Source organism: Lynx rufus, unplaced genomic scaffold (genome assembly GCF_022079265.1).
Source record: "Lynx rufus isolate CCGP_SWC_20201006 ecotype Redwood Valley unplaced genomic scaffold, mLynRuf1.p SCAF_11, whole genome shotgun sequence".
In the NCBI taxonomy this organism is placed as follows: domain Eukaryota; kingdom Metazoa; phylum Chordata; class Mammalia; order Carnivora; family Felidae; genus Lynx; species Lynx rufus.
The window spans coordinates 28,887,491-28,905,657 of NW_025814825.1; the positions used below are offsets into that span (position 1 = coordinate 28,887,491).

At 36.7% G+C, this 18,167-nt stretch overlaps 1 protein-coding gene across 2 annotated transcripts in view; it reads right to left on the reverse strand.

Moving 5' to 3' along the window:
• PARG (poly(ADP-ribose) glycohydrolase) overlaps positions 1-18,167 on the reverse strand; it is a 131,230-nt gene that overhangs the window by 21,340 nt on the left and 91,723 nt on the right. For both annotated transcript variants that reach the window (XM_047073101.1, XM_047073102.1), the window contains 2 exons: positions 11,892-11,970; positions 8,867-8,975 (listed from right to left, as the gene is read on the reverse strand). In XM_047073101.1, coding sequence (XP_046929057.1) covers positions 8,867-8,975; positions 11,892-11,970 — 188 coding nt within the window. The remainder of the gene's footprint in view (positions 1-8,866; positions 8,976-11,891; positions 11,971-18,167) is intronic.

The following is an 18,167-nucleotide window of genomic DNA, read 5'->3' on the forward strand; positions in this document are numbered from 1 at the left end:
CTGTATAATCAGATGCATGGAGTTTCTGAAAATCTCTTTCAGATCAAAAATATCAAGAGCTCAGGTTTGTTTGGGTTTTTTTGCAGGTTCTTAAAAGACACAGAGTCTCTGCCTTTATGCCAAAGGGGGAGAAAAGACTCTGTCAGAATACACATAACTTTGCCGCTTGCTTCCCTCTCAAATGCTCCTCAACAGGCCTACATGAAGATGATGATTTCTTAGCCTCCTGTTAGTGCCGCCTCTCTTTTACACTGTCAGAATGGCTTTAGTCTCTTCCTATTGCCATCTCTACATATCTGGGCTGACTCCTCTTTAATGAGCAAACATACCTTGGTGAAACCAGAGCCTAACAACAGAGAATTTGAAATATTTATATTATTAGAAGAAAAGTCTAATGTAAAGTGCTAACCAATTGTGCTAAAAAAAAAACCCCAAAACTCCACAACTATCTTGAAAAATGGCCATACCAAAAACAAACTATAAAACTGAAATTAACCGGCATTTCGTGTTTTAAGCAAAACAAATCAAATAATACTTTAAAAAAGTTAATCAGAAATTAGAAGATATAAAACAATTCAGAGTAATTAGGTACAAAGAGTAACTATTTGAGGTGCGTGGGTGGCTCAACTAGTTGGTTGAGTGTCCGACTTTAGCTCAGGTCATGATCTTGTGGTTCATGGGTTCAAGCCCTGTGTAGGGCTCTACGCTGACACCGCAGAGTCTGGAGCCTGCTTTGGATTCTGTGTCTCCCTCTCTCTCTGCATCTCCCCTGTTCATGCTCTGTCTCTGTCTCTCAAAAATAAACATTAGGGCGCTTGGGTGGCTCAGTCGGTTAAGTGTTTGACTTCAGCTCAGGTCCTGATCTCACCTTTTGTGAGTTGGAGCCCAGCATCAGGCTCTGCACTGACAGTTCAGAGCCTGGAGCCTGCTTAAGATTCTGTGTCTCCCTCTCTCTCTGCCCCACCCCTGCTCACACACACACACACACACACACACACACACTCTCTCTCTCTCTCTCTCTCTCTCTCTCAAAAATAAACATTAAGAAAAACTTTTAAAAATAAACATTAAAAACTTAAAAAAAGAATAACTATTTATAGTGATTAAATGCAAAATTCTTTTATTCTGTTTAAACCAAGTATTTCCAAGGTCAGACATAAGAGAGAAGCAGCAAGCTCTTCTAAGTCTCCTTTAGAGGAACAACCCATACTTCTCCCTTCTGCAGTAAGGGGAAATATCCCTCAAATGCTAGAGACCAGAGCAGGGTCACTAATCACGGAATCATTTCCTTTTACAGCAGTAATGAGCCCCTACAGTAACAAATAAAGATCAGATAAGGATAGAGACCTCAAAAGAGTGGAGTTGCCAAGTTCTTACTTCAGAGGGAAAGGTACTAGGAGTTCTCAAGAGCTCCATGCTGGCAACAAATACATCCCTCCCCCCCACACTCACCGCCAGAGAACTTGAGGCAATTTATCAGAGCAGTAAGAATAAAAAGAAAGCCAGCTCAAACTCTATAGTCACATCCTGACCATAATCACTAATGACAGCTATTTATTTTTTATTAATAAACAACTTTAAAGAGAAAAAGAGGAAGCATTCATACCTTAGGACAATAAGTAGAGAATACCAAAGAACACTCATCTCAGAATGAGTTTTGATGGGAAGGGAAGAAGAGAAGGAAGACAAAGGTAATTCTAGTATCCTGAAGGATACAATGGGGAGCTTTGAGAAAAGCAAGAGGCAGGAAGAAAATACTGGTACCTAGAGGTAAAAACTAGAGCCCAGCCAGAAAGTGATGAGATAAATACAGAGATATAGGATGGAAGCAAAGAAAGTGAAAAATAAAACCAAGAAAACAGTTGTAAAAACCTACAGGCCCAGAACTGGACCTGGGAAATAGATGGTACTCAAGGGAATAGTCACAAAAATCCATGCACACACATGCATGAGCACACACACTCTTAAGTAAGAGCTCAGGCTTCAACATCAAGTTTAGCAGGCTCAAGTAGATAAAATTAAACTATGTCTTTCATTATAATGGAAATAGATTATACTGTTAGCTAGAGTAATAATTTACAATTATTATTCCCAAAGAGTCACTTATTTGGAGACAATCTACCACTAGTCTAACTTAAATTAATACACAGTTGGTACCACTGCTGATTTTCTGAGGTCTTATAATACTGTGATCTCTTAAAAACAAACATAATATAAAAAGATCCTTAAGAATCTTGTGGAAGAAAATAAAATATTATTAATCAAGAGACTTAAAATTGTCCTTAGAGGGGTGTCTGGCTGGCTCAGTCAGTACAGCATGAGACTCTTGATCTCAGGGTTGTGAGTTCAAACACCACGTTGGGCATGGAGCCTATTTAAAAAAAAAAATTATCCTTAGATTAAGTAATAATGATTTTGCAAAATTTTCATCTTTTGTAAATTTCTTTTGTTATTTGATTAAATAACAAAGAGGTTTATTACTACATTACGTGTAATGAGAAAAACTTGGGACTACCAAGTTATTCAAAAATAGTAGTTCAATAGTAGTACACCAATCCAACCAGTTTTATGGCCATTAAACAAATTATTATGATGATATTAGAAAATGCAAAAAATATTTACAATATAGAGTTGAATAGGTAAAATACAAAGTTATAGGCAACTTTTGAATACATTTTTATGAAACTATTCATGTAGAAGGACGTACAAAAATGAAAACAACTATTTGAAAGGTAGGATCACGAATGATTTTTTTCTCCACAAAATAATTGGGGGAACCTGGGTAGCTTGATCCTGGCTCAGGTCAACAGATAGAGTCCCCTGTGTTGGGCTCTGCACTGACAGCACAGAGCCTGCCTGGTATTTTCTCTCTCTCTTTCTCTCTCTCTCTGTCCCTCCCCAACTTGTGCACAAGCATGCATTCTCTCTCTCAAAATAAATAAATAAATGTTAATTGTAACATTACTAGATAGACTAAATAAAATGAAAGAATTATGCAGACCTTAGTTTCCTTATGTGTGAAATCAAAGATTGGATTAGGTTATCTATGATTACTCTGATTCTTTATATTAAGAGATTTAAGAAAAAACTCACTAAAAATGACACATTTGGGGCTAATATTTCTGAAAAGTAAAGTGACACATACAACTGACCCTTGGACAAGGTGGGTTTGAATTGCATGGTCCACTTCCATGCAGATTTTTTTGATAAGTACCCTAAAGTATTGCAAATGTATTTTTCTCTTCCTTATGATTTTCTAAATAACATTTTCTTTTCTCTAGCTTATTTTAAGAATACAGTATATAATACATAAAACATACAATCTACGTGTTAATTAACTCCTTATGCTGTCAGTAAGGCTTCCAGTCAATAGTAGGCTATTAATAGTTAAGTTTTGGGGGAGTCAAAAGTTATATGTAGATTTTCAGCTATACAGAGGATTGGCACCCCCAATTTCTGAGTTGTTCAAGAGTCAACTGTACTTAAGAAAATATTATTAATGATCAGATGTTGAACTCCTCCTCCAGTTTAACACTCTCTTAACTGGGCTATCTAGGCTACCCCAGATGTTGAACTTAGAAATACCAGCATCTAGGGGCACCTAGGTGGCTCAGTGAGTTGTGACCAACTTCAGCTCAGGTTATGATCTCAGGGCTCATGGATTCAAGCCTCATGTCTGGTTTTGCGCTGACAGCGTGGAGCCTTCAACGGATTCTCTGTTTCCCTCTCTCTCCCTGCCCCTCTCCCACTTGCTTCTCTCTTTCGCTCTCAAAAATAAATACACATTAAAAAAAAAAAAAAAAAGAAATACCAGCAGCCAGTATTGAATGGTTTTGTTAATTAAGCTCTGGTTTAATAACAACCTCTTTCCAAATTTGTTGATGGGTAATAACAAAAAAATCCATAAATGGTGGTGATTTCCTGTTGGGGTGGTCTGTTTGCTTCGTTCAATTTCTGATCCAGAAACCTCTACGAAATGTATTCATTACTTAATATTACTTGAATGAGTCTAACATGGCTAAATACAACTTTTCACAGATGATTTCTTTCTTCCCTTGCTGAGCTATATGCCACTTTTGCAAGCTAGAGTCATAAATCCTTCCAACTACAAAGATAATTTTCCTCTACAGTGTCACCCAGCTGATCCCTCACAGAATTAAACACTGCTTCACAGTATCAGTTAAATAAAAGACAACAGACTCTTCCTTTTAAAAACCAACTCTGCTTGCAGGTCACGATGTAGGTCCAATAGGACAGGTGGAGCCTAGACGGAGCAAACTGTTTCCAAAGGGAATAAAGCACTTTGTGGGATTGCCCTTTCAGTTCGACCTGATGACTAATGCCTAAAAGTAGCAAAAGAGCCCACAGAATTCAGAGATCCACATTGAATTCTGATGGTGAAAACTGGTCTTACGCTCTGTTGCTTCCTAGATAAAATGAGTTTTCTGTTCCTGCCCACTTTCTCTCTGGCATGAAAAAAAGTTGAACTGTACAAGTCACCTTTAGAGTAATTTAATACAGACTCTTCTGCTTTAAACCCAAGTTTATCAAACACAGCAAGGCGTAAATCACTTAATATTCTCTCCAAGTTGTGTTGTCAGTTTATGTAAAACTTTGCCGCCATACTAAAATTCATAACTCTATTTTTTTTTTTAATTTTTTTTTTCAACGTTTATTTATTTTTGGGACAGAGAGAGACAGAGCATGAACGGGGGAGGGGCAGAGAGAGAGGGAGACACAGAATCGGAAACAGGCTCCAGGCTCTGAGCCATCAGCCCAGAGCCCGACGCGGGGCTCGAACTCACGGACCGCGAGATCGTGACCTGGCTGAAGTCGGACGCTTAACCGACTGCGCCACCCAGGCGCCCCTCATAACTCTATTTTAATAGGTAAATGTAACCAATAAATGATGGAATGCTTTTATTTAGAAGACCCAAAGCTATTTGAATTAGTTCTCTAATTAACTTGCCAATGACATTTAACAAAATCATTTACTGCTTTCTTTTTTTCCAATGAAAGAATTAGAAAACTAATTCTCAGGGGCACCTGGGTGGCTCAGTCAGTTAAGTGTCTGACTCTCGATTTTGGCTTCGGTCATGATCTCACAGTTTTGTGAATTCGAGCCCAACTTTGGGCTCTGCACTGACAGTGTGGAGCCTGCCTGGGATTCTCCCTCTCTCTCTCTGCCCCTCCCCCACTGTGTGCGCACAGATCTCTTTCTCTCAAAATAAATAAACTTAAAAAAAAAAGAAAGAAAACTCAATCTTGGCTAAAAGAGAAAATGTTTTGGAATACAGCAGTGAATGAAAGAACACAGATTTATCAAGTGCCTTCCTGTGTGCCAGGCCCTCAACTAGGTGCTTGTTCAATGTTAGCCCATGTGCTAATGAGCTTACTCTACACCTGTGCTATTTTCTTGTCTTAGAGAATTTAATAAATAGGCTGGTGGGGGGAAAGCCTTCAAAGTTCCTTTAAAAAGTATATCAAACAATAAAGGATACGGAGAAAAGCAATCAACTAGAAGCTTGCTCGCTGTTTAGGATTGTGATTTTAAGAGAAGAAAGAGGTAACCAAGGACATATATGCTTGCAGGAGATTGTTAACGAAATGCAGAGAATATTCTCAGTGATTTAAGATGGAAATAGGTAAAAAGTCTGGAAAGAGACCTAGTTATAGTAATATCTATGTGAAAGGAGTTACATTTTTAAAAAGTGGTTTGAAGTCAGGGGAACCTGGATTCAAGTCCTAACTTCATCACTGCCCAGCTGTGTGACGTGAGGCAAGTTATTCAACTTCTTGAGGCTCCGTTTATGATCTCTAAACTGGAGACAAGAAGAGTATCTACGGGGCGCCTGGGTGGCTCAGTCGGTTAAGCGGCCAACTTCGGCTCAGGTCACGATCTCGCGATCCGTGAGTTCGAGCCCCGCGTAGGGCTCTGTGCTGACAGCTCAGAGCCTGGAGCCTGTTTCAGATTCTGTGTCTCCCTCTCTCTCTGACCCTCCCCTGTTCATGCTCTGTCTCTCTCTGTCTCAAAAATAAATAAACGTTAAAAAAAAAAAATTAAAAAAAAAAAAAAAAAGAAGAAGAGTATCTACACTTCCCTGGGTGGTTAGGATTAAATCAGACATCAAATTTAAAGTGCTAAGTAGAGTGCCTAGCATGTCATATGCAATCATTTAATGTTAGCTATTATTTTCACTATTGCTATTTGTATAATTAAAAATTTTTTCCACCACTATTTGACCGCAAAGAACCTTTTATGAACTATAAATTAGACTTACTTGCATACTGATATGAACAATGGCAGGTTGAAACAGAACTACATACTATCAATCCATCTACTTCATATGGTTTCATCTATTCCATACTTGAATGGAAAGTAGACTTAGAGGCTTTATCTGGCACATGAAGAATATTTAGGAAATATCTATAAATTTGTAACATTTTCAGTGATTTAAGATAATGTAATTATATCTAAAAAGTTTATCTTAAAAAACTGTGTTAGTAATTTCTAAGAAGTTCAATGACTCACCAACTAATGCATTTAACAAATATTTTTGAGAAGTTCTCATAAGCAAGGCAGTGCGCTTGGGACTGACTGATTTGAGTCAAATAAAACGTCTTCTGTTGCCAGGTTAAAGGCTCATTCTTTTTGTATGAAGTGAGTTTCCTAAGGACTCTACATTCTACAAATACTTATATCTAACTTAACCTATTCACATACACCAAGGTTTCATATCTTTAACTTTCTGCTGTCTTTGAGGAGAGGCAAAAAGGTTAGTGCTATATAAATAAGTAAATGTAGAGAATACCAATTGGCCATGGGTAATTAAAAAAGATTTATTTATGCCCAGGATTATTTTTTAAAACTATATTTGCAGATAATTTCTAAATGTGAACAATCTAGCTCCAACAGAAAAGTATTTGTGAGAACATAAATTTTTATCCATAAGAATATAAATTTTTATCCTTTAAATTTTTGTTAATGTATGATTATGGTTAAACACATTCCCTTTACACATATTTCTTTTCCAAACTACCTACTGCTTACATAAATGTCTTCTATTATCAGTGACCATGACCATCTGACAAATTCATATGTGTTTAATAAGGAAGGAATATCTGATGAAAATCTAAAGATAAATCTCATTCTACTTGACATGCTATATAATAAAAATATCATGTATTTGGAAACAGGAATTTGGAATAGTGAAAGGCTTACATTTAAAATGTGCTGAACATAATAAAAGATATTTTGTTCTAGAATCTCTGACTTTCAGAATCAGGTAAAGGAGAGAAATTATACCTGTTGATATACCAAACAACAGTCTTTCTGCATAGGTTTTCTGAGAAATTACTTTAAAAAAAAAAAAAGAAAAAATATATACACGTGATTATCAGTTACCTAAGTTTAACTTTGGAAGATAGTGCATTTACTTACTCTTCAAAAAAATTTTTTAAACATTTTTTTAAGTTTATTTATTTGAGAGAGAGAGAGAGAGAGAGAGAGCGAGAGAGCACATGCGCAAACGGGAGCAAGAAGGGGAGGACAAAGAGAGAGGGAGAGAGAGAAAATCCCAAGCAGGCCCTGCACTGCTAGTGCAGAGCCAGACTTGAGGGCTCGGTCCCACAAACCATGAGATCATGACCTGAGTGAAACCAAGAATTTGGCACTTAATGAACTGGGCCACCCAGTCACCCCTACTCTTCAAAATTTTTAAGAGATCCCTTTGAGAACTGTAAACATTAAAATAACCTAATAGATTATGTATGAGAAAACACTCAACAATTAGATTCTCAAGTAGATCAGAACACAAGATAATAAATGTCTTTACACTCAAAATATATACCAATTTTTAAGAGTAGTAAAAGCCGCTATGGATTATTTGGTTGTTTACTTTACTAACTATAAGAAGGGCAAGGTGTTTGAGCTAGGATAAGCAGAGTACCACAGAGAGGCCATTTCTGTGGTAAGACCAGGCAGAAACTGTGACGAGGACATACTTAATGCCAGAAGTGCCAGTCCCAGGGCACTCCCAATCCCCTTGCAATGGTACACTCAGTCTGCTGTCATAATCAAAAGTCTATGTAGGGACTGGCAATGCGTAGCCATGCAAAACCACAGATCTCATTATCTTAACAAACAATCTCATAACAATGTGAGTTAAACAATGGTTTTCAGAATTGGGTCAGTTTCCTTGGCTGTTAATTTGAGGATCTAAAATTATCAATTATTTTGGTAAAGCCCTAAATCTAGAGAACAGAATCAGTACTCTACTGTATAAGAGTTTATTTATATGGTTAACAGAAGTGAAAATCTGACTAATAGGTATGGCTCATTTTCATATTTCTGTAATACAATTAGACAAATGATTGTAGTAGACAGCACTGAACATCACAGAAAATCACAGATTCTATCATAAATATGCCAAATTATCTAATCAATAAACAGTTTACAAGTGAATCTTACCTATAATAAAACTTAACTTTTATGGCTTATCTGCATCAATCCTAACAGCATACCTTTGCAGAGACATCATTGAAAGGTGTGAAAAAAATTTTTAGCACTCATTCACTTCTATATGGTTTTAAAATAATAATGTTCCAAAGCAAGTAAAAGTACTTGATGAGCTAAATGCATGTGTGGGGCTCAATATCAAGCAACAGTCTATCTGGCATCAGTAATCAAGCAATTACGAAATGGAAAGTACATCTTGTACAAGCTGACAGACCCATTAAATCAGGAGAGCTGTGGGCAGACATACTGACACTGCAAGAATTACCAGAAAGCATTAATTTCAGCATTAATAAAATGGCAGTAAATAGATGACAGTTGCCAGATGAACTAAGAAATGAGGTTACTGGCCTTGTTAAGCTCGCGTCTGATTTTCTCAGGCACAAACTGGTCGAGGTAGCGTCTGAAGTGAAGGGCATCAATGGCGACGATTTCGGTGCCACGCCGCTGCCAGGCGTCCCTGGGGCAGGATGAAAGGGGCAAGATGACTAAGGAAAGACACTCACAAGATATAACCCTTGTGAGGCCGGGTTTCTGAGAATTTGGCAGGGTTAAAATATTAAAAATAAACCAACAAACCAGTAGCCATAGGTCTCAGCAAAACAGGAGGGCAGAAAACACCATTTTATTCTTAGATTTCAAGACATTCACATTATAGACTGTTAGGCATTAAACGGTAACATGAAAAATTATCAAGAGATGACAAACATGACCTATTGTAAACAGGTACATCATTTACAGTGAGTCTCAGAAGTTAAAGGATTTAGGGGCCACACAAAAGGAACTTAGCTCTTGGTTTTCCTCTAAGACTAACGAGACGTCATTTATATCTTGACTAACGCCAAAAAAAGAAAAAAAAAAAGGTCAAAAAGCTCATTCCTCCTTGGCTTTCAAAGACCTGCTCTTTGGGGCTTGGGTTTATAACATTGCCATGTATCACTATCATCCAAAACATAACCCCAAGAAATCAAGTGTTACAAAAAATGTGTACTGTGCACAACTGCAGACAGTGCAAAACTATTTTTAAAAAGACAAACACAGTAAAGCAGACAGTAACACATTGCCTGTGGAAATAAGGACTGGGTGAGATGATTTTGGAAACGTGAAATTCCAAATATTCCAATATTCTCTTTACAGACTTACATAAATTGACATGCCAAGCAACTTTTTCATGCTGAAGAATGGCAACAGAAACCTTCATGTTAGTCTGTAAGTAATTATCAGCAATTAAACATCCACATAATTGTTGCAACCAAATATTTTAATCAAAACAACGAGAGAGAGACCAGGGGTTGGATTTGAGATATCACGAAGAATAAGTTTGCAAGGGTAGGTGAGCAACTGCTGATTCTGAAACAATGGCTCTTTTTCATACATACACTCCCCCCCCACACACACACACTTACTTTCAGGCACCATTTCTTTCTTTTTTCTTCCTTTCTCCAAATTTTTATTTAAATTCCAGTTAGTTAATATACAATATAATACTAGTTTCAGGTGATTCATTAGTTACAAACATCACCCAGTGCTCATCAAAACAGCCCTCCTTAATCCCCATCACATATTTAACCCATCCCCCCACGCATTTCCCCTCCAGTAACCCTCAGTTTGTACTCTATAGTTAAGAGTCTGTTTCTTGGCTTGCCTCTCCCATCCCTCCCACCATGTTCATTTGTTTTGTTTCTTAAATTCCACATATGGGGGCGCCTGGGTGGCGCAGTTGGTTAAGCGTCCAACTTCAGCCAGGTCACGATCTCGCGGTCCGTGAGTTCGAGCCCCGTGTCAGGCTCTGGGCTGATGGCTCAGAGCCTGGAGCCTGTTTCCGATTCTGTGTCTCCCTCTCTCTCTGCCCCTCCCTCGTTCATGCTCTGTCTCTCTCTGTCCCAAAAATAAATAAACGTTGAAAAAAAAAATTTAAAAAAAAAAAAATAAATTCCACATATGAATAAAATCACATGGTATTTGTCTTTCTCTGATTGACTTATTTCACTTAGGATTACACATTCTAGTTCATTCGCGTTGTTGCAAATGGCAAGATTTCATTCTTTTTGATGGCTGAGTAATATTCCATTGTGTGTATATATGTATGCATGTATGAATGATGTATGTAGGTATGAATGTGTGTGTATATGTCAAATCTTCTTTATCCTATGATCCAGCAATTGCACTATTGAGTATTTACCCAAAGGATATAAAAATACTGATTCAAAGGGATAGATGCACCCCAATGTTTACAGCAGCATTATCAACAATAGCTAAATTATGGAAAGAGCCCAAATATCCATCAACTGATGAATGGATAAAGAAGGTGTGGTATATATATACACAATGGAATATTATCTAGGCACTATTTCTATAAAAGTTCACCCCTGGTAAACCAATTTTGTGAGGAAGCAAAAATGGCAAAGTATAAAAATATTTTTCAGTCAGAAATAAGGAGACAGGAACAGCAAAGTTTACTGCTGTTAACTGTTCTGTGGCATTAGGTAAGCTTTCTCAACATGTTTCCCCACCTACTTAATCTCACAGAAAAATTCAGGATAACTAAATAAGCCAGTTAAAGGCTTTAAGCTCTGGGGCGCCTGGGTGGCGCAGTCGGTTAAGCATCCGACTTCAGCCAGGTCACGATCTCGCGGTCTGTGAGTTCGAGCCCCGCGTCAGGCTCTGGGCTAATGGCTCAGAGCCTGGAGCCTGTTTCCGATTCTGTGTCTCCCTCTCTCTCTGCCCCTCCCCCGTTCATGCTCTGTCTCTCTCTGTCCCAAAAATAAATAAACGTTGAAAAAAAAAAAAAAATTAAAAAAAAAAATAAAGGCTTTAAGCTCTAATAAGAACTTATTCTAAATAAGTTTGGCCTTGGAAGTGAACCTCCACTGACTGCTTACAACCTGGAAGCTGAGAGGTAAAGAACAAGAGTCCTGGGGTGCCTGGGTGTCTCAGTCTGTTAAGCATAGGACTTCGGCTCAGGTCATGATCTCACGGTTTGTGGGTTCAAGCCCCGTATCAGGCTTTGCACTGACAGCTCATAGTCTGCAGCTTGCTTTGGATTCTGTATCTCCCTCTCTCTCTGGTCCCTCCCCTGCTTGTGAGCTCTCTCTCAAAAATAAAATAAACATCAAAATTAAAAAAAAAAAAAAAAAAGAACAAGAGTTCTGCCCTTCTTGTTCTTGGCTTAGACTTTTGGCTTTTATTTCTCTGTTCTTCCCTTTTGTATATGGAAATGGTAATACTATTTTAACTATTAATTAACCTGTAATACCGAACATAAAAAGGCAGTTACATTTCTGAAATAAGAGTAGATGGGAGACAGAATGTACTAGGTCAAGCCCACAATCCTTAGCTTTTGGTCAAGTGATACTAAAGTCAGAAATGAACTCACCTTTCACTCCCATCTTCGTGACTTCGGGCCCAACGATACGTTTCAGCATAGCCTGTGTATTCACTGTACTGCTCGGTACCTGAACCAAATAATCTGCCATTATTTTTTGGAAAGATTTTTCTTAAAAGCTGCATGTTCTAAAGGGTCTTGTTAGTAAACTTATTTCTCCTTTCTAGAAATACCTTATTGGCAAATGTCAACTGAAACAAAACCCAAAAAACCCCATTGGTCTTAATGACTTGCTATTATTTTCTGTAAGGAAGAAAATGACACCTATAAAAGCCACTGCAATGTTTATTGTACACAGATAAATGTCTCGATCAACAGAGAAAACAAAATATGCTCTGTCATATTAATCTCTTTCATGAGGGATGCCTGGGTGGCTCACTCGGTAAAGCATCTGGCTCTTGACGTCAGCTCAGGTTACGGTATCACAGTTTTAAGTTCAAGCCCCACATCGTGCTCTGTGCTGACAGCACAGAGTCTGCTTGGGATTCTCTATCCCTCTCTCTCTGCTCTTCCCCCACTTGTGTGCTCTGTTTCTCTCTCTCACAAAATAAACTTAAAAAAAATTTTACATAAAAAAATTTCTTTCGTGAGGAGTGCAGTGACTTTTATAAAAGTCCAATGTCTTCAATATTAGTAATCTGATGGTAATATTTAGTTTGTACTATTGAGAAAGCAATTTTACATAATGACATTCCCTGCTAAGAAAAGAGTCATTAAAATTAAATCTAGGACTTGCCTGTCAACATGCAAGTGACTTCAAAGGGCATTTTAAAACCAGTATATTGTGATATGAGAAAGGGAGGGGAAAAAAGCATAATTAAAATTCACCTGATGAGAATGTGCACCAAGGCTGCCACTTAACAGAGATTTCTACTTTTATTTTTAAAAGTTTTTATTTATTTAAGCATAATCTCTATATCCAATGTGGAACTCGAACTCATGACCCTGAGATCAAGTTACATTAAGCTCCTCCGACTGAGCCAGCCAGGCACTCCCAGAGATTTCTACTTCATCAGACCTGAATGTCAGGAGGTATGGTGCCAAAGTGTCCTATTATTTAACTAAATAAAATCATTCCAATTCCTACGATCAGCTCAGTAATCACTTAATTTTCAAGAATCAACAAAACAGTAAAACGAAAAGCTGAAAACCCTGAGCAAGACAATACTTTTCATAAAGAAAAAAGAAATTAACAAAAAATAAACAAGACAACACTGACAACTAATATTAGTGACATTTTTTTAGTCCAAGTGCCTTAATTTTGCCAGTAAATAAAATGCAAGCAGACTGACTTTTTCAATTTTTTTAAAATGCTTTTTATTTATTTTTGAGAAAGAGGGAGGGAGGGAGAGAGAGAGAGAGAGATCACCAGAGAGGCATAGGGAAGGAGAGGATACAGAATCTAAGGCCAGCTCTAGGCTCCAAGCTATCATCACAGAGCCCGATGTGGGGCTCAAACCCGTGAACAGCGAAATCATGACCTGAGCTGAAGTCAGACGCTCAACTGACTGAGTCACCCAGGTGCCCCCTGACTTTTACAGACAGCTAGAACACTATTTATTAACAAATGACTACTCATACAATAAAGGCCCAATACTGAAGATATCTGTGACAGACTTAATATTCAGGGAAAAAATATTATTAGAATATACAGTATTTCAGAAAAAAATATAGTTTATAAAAATAGAAAAGAAGGAGGGGGCATCTGGGTGGCTCAGATGGTTGAGCATATGATTCTTGATTTTGGCTCAGGTCATGATCTCACTGTTCATGAGACTGAACTCCGTGTCAGCTCTGTACTGATAGCGAGGAGCCGGCTTAGTATTCTCTTTCTATGCCCCTCCCCCACTCTCTCTGTTTCTCTCCCTCTAATAAAGATTTACAAAAAAAAAAAAAAAAAAAAGGAAATGGGGTGCCTGCCTGGCTCAATTGGAAGAGCACGTGACTATTGATCTTGGGGTTGTGAGTTCAAGCCCGACACCGGGTGCAGAAATTACTTAAATAAATAAATAAACTTAGCGGCGCCAGGGTGGCTCAGGCAGTTAAGTGTCCGACTCTTGATTTCAGCTGGTGTTACGGTCTCATGGTTCATGGGATCGAGCCCCGTGTTAGACTCTGCACTGAGAGTGCAGAGCCTGCTTTCGAGTCTGTGACTCCCTCTCTCTCTGCCCCTACCCTGCTCTCTCTCTGAAAATAAATAAACTTATAATAATAAAATAAACAAACTTAAAAAAATAGAAAACATGTTTAATAAAAATAAAAATAACTTAAAATCAAGTCAGGACATGCTAATTATGAACTGTCAATTCTTCATCCAAAAGAAAATTAATTTCATTTTGGGGGTCAGGTTAACTTCTAACAGGTTACTTAAACAACCTGAAGCTTTTATACACAAAGAGTAGTAAATGTTGCCATTAACACTGCAAATGGCCTCTACATTTAACTATTAATTTACAGACAGAGAACAGAGAAACATGTTAAATACCACCATGAAAATGTAATCAGCAACATTTAGACCATGGGAAACTCTATAGGACCAATAGTCTGGGCTGCTTACAAAACATTCATAAGGAAAGTAAAAGAGAGAGGAACCCATGAATTAAAAGAAGTAAATATGACAACACCAATCATAAGAAAGTGAGAGTAGTTATATTAATATTGGATAAATCAGACTTTATGTGAAGGAGTATTATGAAAGATAAAGAGGAATACTTCATAATGATAAAAGGGTCAATTCACCAGAAAGACATAACAATTATGCTTTTATTTTCAATTCACATTTGAAAAATTAATGGAATTCATCACATTAACAGATTAAAGAACCCCACATAATCATATCAAAAGTTGGAGAAAAAATAAAATTCAACACCCATCATGATTAATATTTTCAGCAAAACTAAGAATAAAAAAAAAAAAGGACTCCCTCAATCTGATTAAGGATCATTACATAAAAACTTACAACTACCTTCATACTCAGTGATAAAAACATTCCACCTAATTCAACACTGTAGTGAAGTCCTAGCGGCTACAATAAGGGAAATAAATAAATAAATAAATAAAATAAAAATAGAAAGAAAAGTCACAAAGAGAATAAAAAAAATAAGACTATCCCTATTTGCAAATGTTATGACTGTTCATGTAGCAAATCCTAAGGTATCACTAGGAAAAGAAAGAAAGAAAAGTTACGGAAAAGGAAGAAAAGCTCGTAAATAAATGCAGTAAGATCAAAGATAAGTCTATATACTAGCAACAAACAATGGGGAAATAAAACTTAAAAATTCATTAATCATAGCATCAAAAACCATAAAATACTTAGGAGTAAATGTAACAAAAGATGTAGAAAACACCACTGAGAAAAAGTAGAGAAGATTTAAATAAATGGTGACCATGTTCAGGGGCTTGAAGACTCAATATTGTATTTCTCAATACTGTAATTGCAAATTTTCCTCAATCCTGTTAATATCCTTAGCAGGCTTTTTTTTTTTTTTTAATAGTAATTGAGATGGTGATTCTAAAAGTTGAATGGAAATGCAAAGAACCTAAAATAATGAAAATACTTGTGAAAAAAGAACAGAATTGGAGGATTCAGCTACCTGAGTTTAAGATTTACTTAGTTGTGACCTAAGGAAAGACCAAGAGATAGATCAATGGAAGTAAATAGAATTCATAGATAAATCCACACTTGTATGGTCAGCTGACTTACAACAAAGGTGCTAAAACAATCCATTGGGAAAAGGATCATCCTTCTGACATGCTATTGCAATAATTAGATATTCATACAGAAAAATATCATAAACTTTAACTGCTACCTCACACTATGAACAAAAATCATTTTGAGATAAAATAACAGGCATCAACATAAAACCTAAAGTTATAAGACCTCTAGAAGAAAACACAGGAGAATGGCTTTAAGACGTTGGAGGTACATAAAAATTTCTTAAATAGGACAAAGAAAGCAGTAACCTTAATAAAAATTTTAAAAGACTAGATTAGGTCAATATTAAAACACTTTTAGGAAAATGCTTAGGCAAGACTGGAGGAAAAATATTTGGAAAACAACTATCTGACAAAAGACTTGTGTTCAGAATACTGAAGAACTCCTAGAAGTCAATAATAAAAATATACAAACAACCCAATCTAGAAAAATAAGCAAAAGACTTAAACATCACAGAAGAAGATACAAAATTGGCCAATGACTACATGAAATACTGGTGAACATCACTAGTCCTAAGGGGAATGCAAATCAAAACCCCAGTGAAATACCACTATGTACCTGACAGAACAGCTAAATCAAAAAGAATGACAAAACTAAATGTGGACAAGGATGTCAGCTTAACTCCACTTAACAGGTTTGCTTTTTGCAGTGGCAAGGCTTAGAAGTTATGAAATCACATTCTGTGTATTCTAGGTTTATGCAAATGAGAAAAGAGGAAGGCTAGAATTTACGCCATGATGTTGGATGACAATGAGAGGTACCCATAGGAATTCATGGTTGTTTGTTGGTATGTATATGCGTGTGTGTGGTTAAACCATATACCTCCTGGCTCTGATGATGAAGGCATGGAAGCAATGACTCTCTTCGTAGCAATAAGCAATAACCAATTCAACTCCTGATTTCTAAAAATTACTCTATATCCAGGACTCCTTGGAGAAATGGGCTGAATCTAGGGGCAGGGAATATACAAGATTGAGTTTAGAACATCTTTTTATGCCAAAAAAGAAGAAAGTGCATTAAAGAATGATTGGCGCATTGTCAAAAGAACACAATAGCCAACTGAAGGGGCTCTCACTGACCAAATCTGGAATAATTTAGCATCAAAACAGATGACAATAATGGATTATAACACATTGAATAAAGTAAGAATCCATGCATCTATAGAAATATTAATATACATAAATAAGAGAGAATGGAAAATCTCCCTACAGTAGAGCGCCAACTACTAAATGCAGAAGGAATGATGGAGTTAAGAAAATGGGTGCTAAAATTAGTGGCCAAATGTTTGATGAGGACAGGATATTTACACTTTCAAAGTATGTAAAATATATAACTACAAATTAATTAGAAAGGGAAAATACTAACTTGACAGTGGAGAACCTGGTACATCCTACCTCAACCAAGTCCTGACACTTAATATCACAGACACTGAAACAAAGTGGTATTACTATTCTCAAAAGATACATTAGAGCAGGACATATCATTTCAGTGGGATTCCAACTAAAATGAATAAACTGAATCTAGTTACAAAGAAACATTGCGCAAACCCAAAATAAGAGACAATCTACCAAGTAATTGGTTTATATACTTTAAAAATATCAAGGTGAACAAATACCAGGAAAGGCTGAGAAACTATCCTGGTTGAAAGGAGTCAAGATGTGATCCACTACCGGCGTAGACTGGGGGGAAAAAAAGCTACAAAGAATATAATTAGGTTAACTGACAAAATGAAAATGAAAATATTGAGTAGGAATTAACTCATAGTTCTTTATTAATGTTAAATTTCCCAATTTTTATAACTTTGCTGTGCTGATTTAACAGAATTTCCTAGTTATTAAGAAATATGCAACAAAGTATTTGGGGTAAAAGGGCACAAAGTTGGGGCACCTGGGTGCCTCAGTCAGTTAAGTGTCCGACTTTGGTTCAGGTCATGATCTCATGGTTCGTGAGTTCAAGCCCTGCGTTGGGCTCTGTGCTGATAGCTCAGAGCCTGCAGCCTGCTTCAGATTCTGTGTCTCCCTCTCTCTCTGTCCCCAACATCCCTGGTCACACTCGGTCTCTCTTTCAAAAATAAACATTTAAAAAAAATGGGGGGGGGGTCATAATGTCTCCAACATACTCTTGGACAGAGATGAGGAAAAGAAAATAGAGAAAGAATGATAAAGCAGATGGGGAGAGATGTAAACTGGTGAATCTGGGTGAACAATATATGCAAGTTCCTTATATTATTCTTGTAACTTCCCTGAGTCTGAAGTTTCTCATACACATATAAATATAAAAATATCTATACAATATAAATATCTAAAAAGCTATGAAAAATACTCCGTTTTCACAAATGATTAAAATTTCCCATAACAAAAACTTAAAAGATTTAAACTCAATACTAGAGTTTCTAGTCTATTACTTAGCATACTGCTTCTTAAAAATAATTTTTCAAAAATTTAAAATAATGTATACTTAATTCTTATAAATTCATCTAGAATTTTGGATAAGATACTCAGCTACAAATTAAGAAAATAAACTACAGAATTCATGTTTTTTGCTAAGCCTTC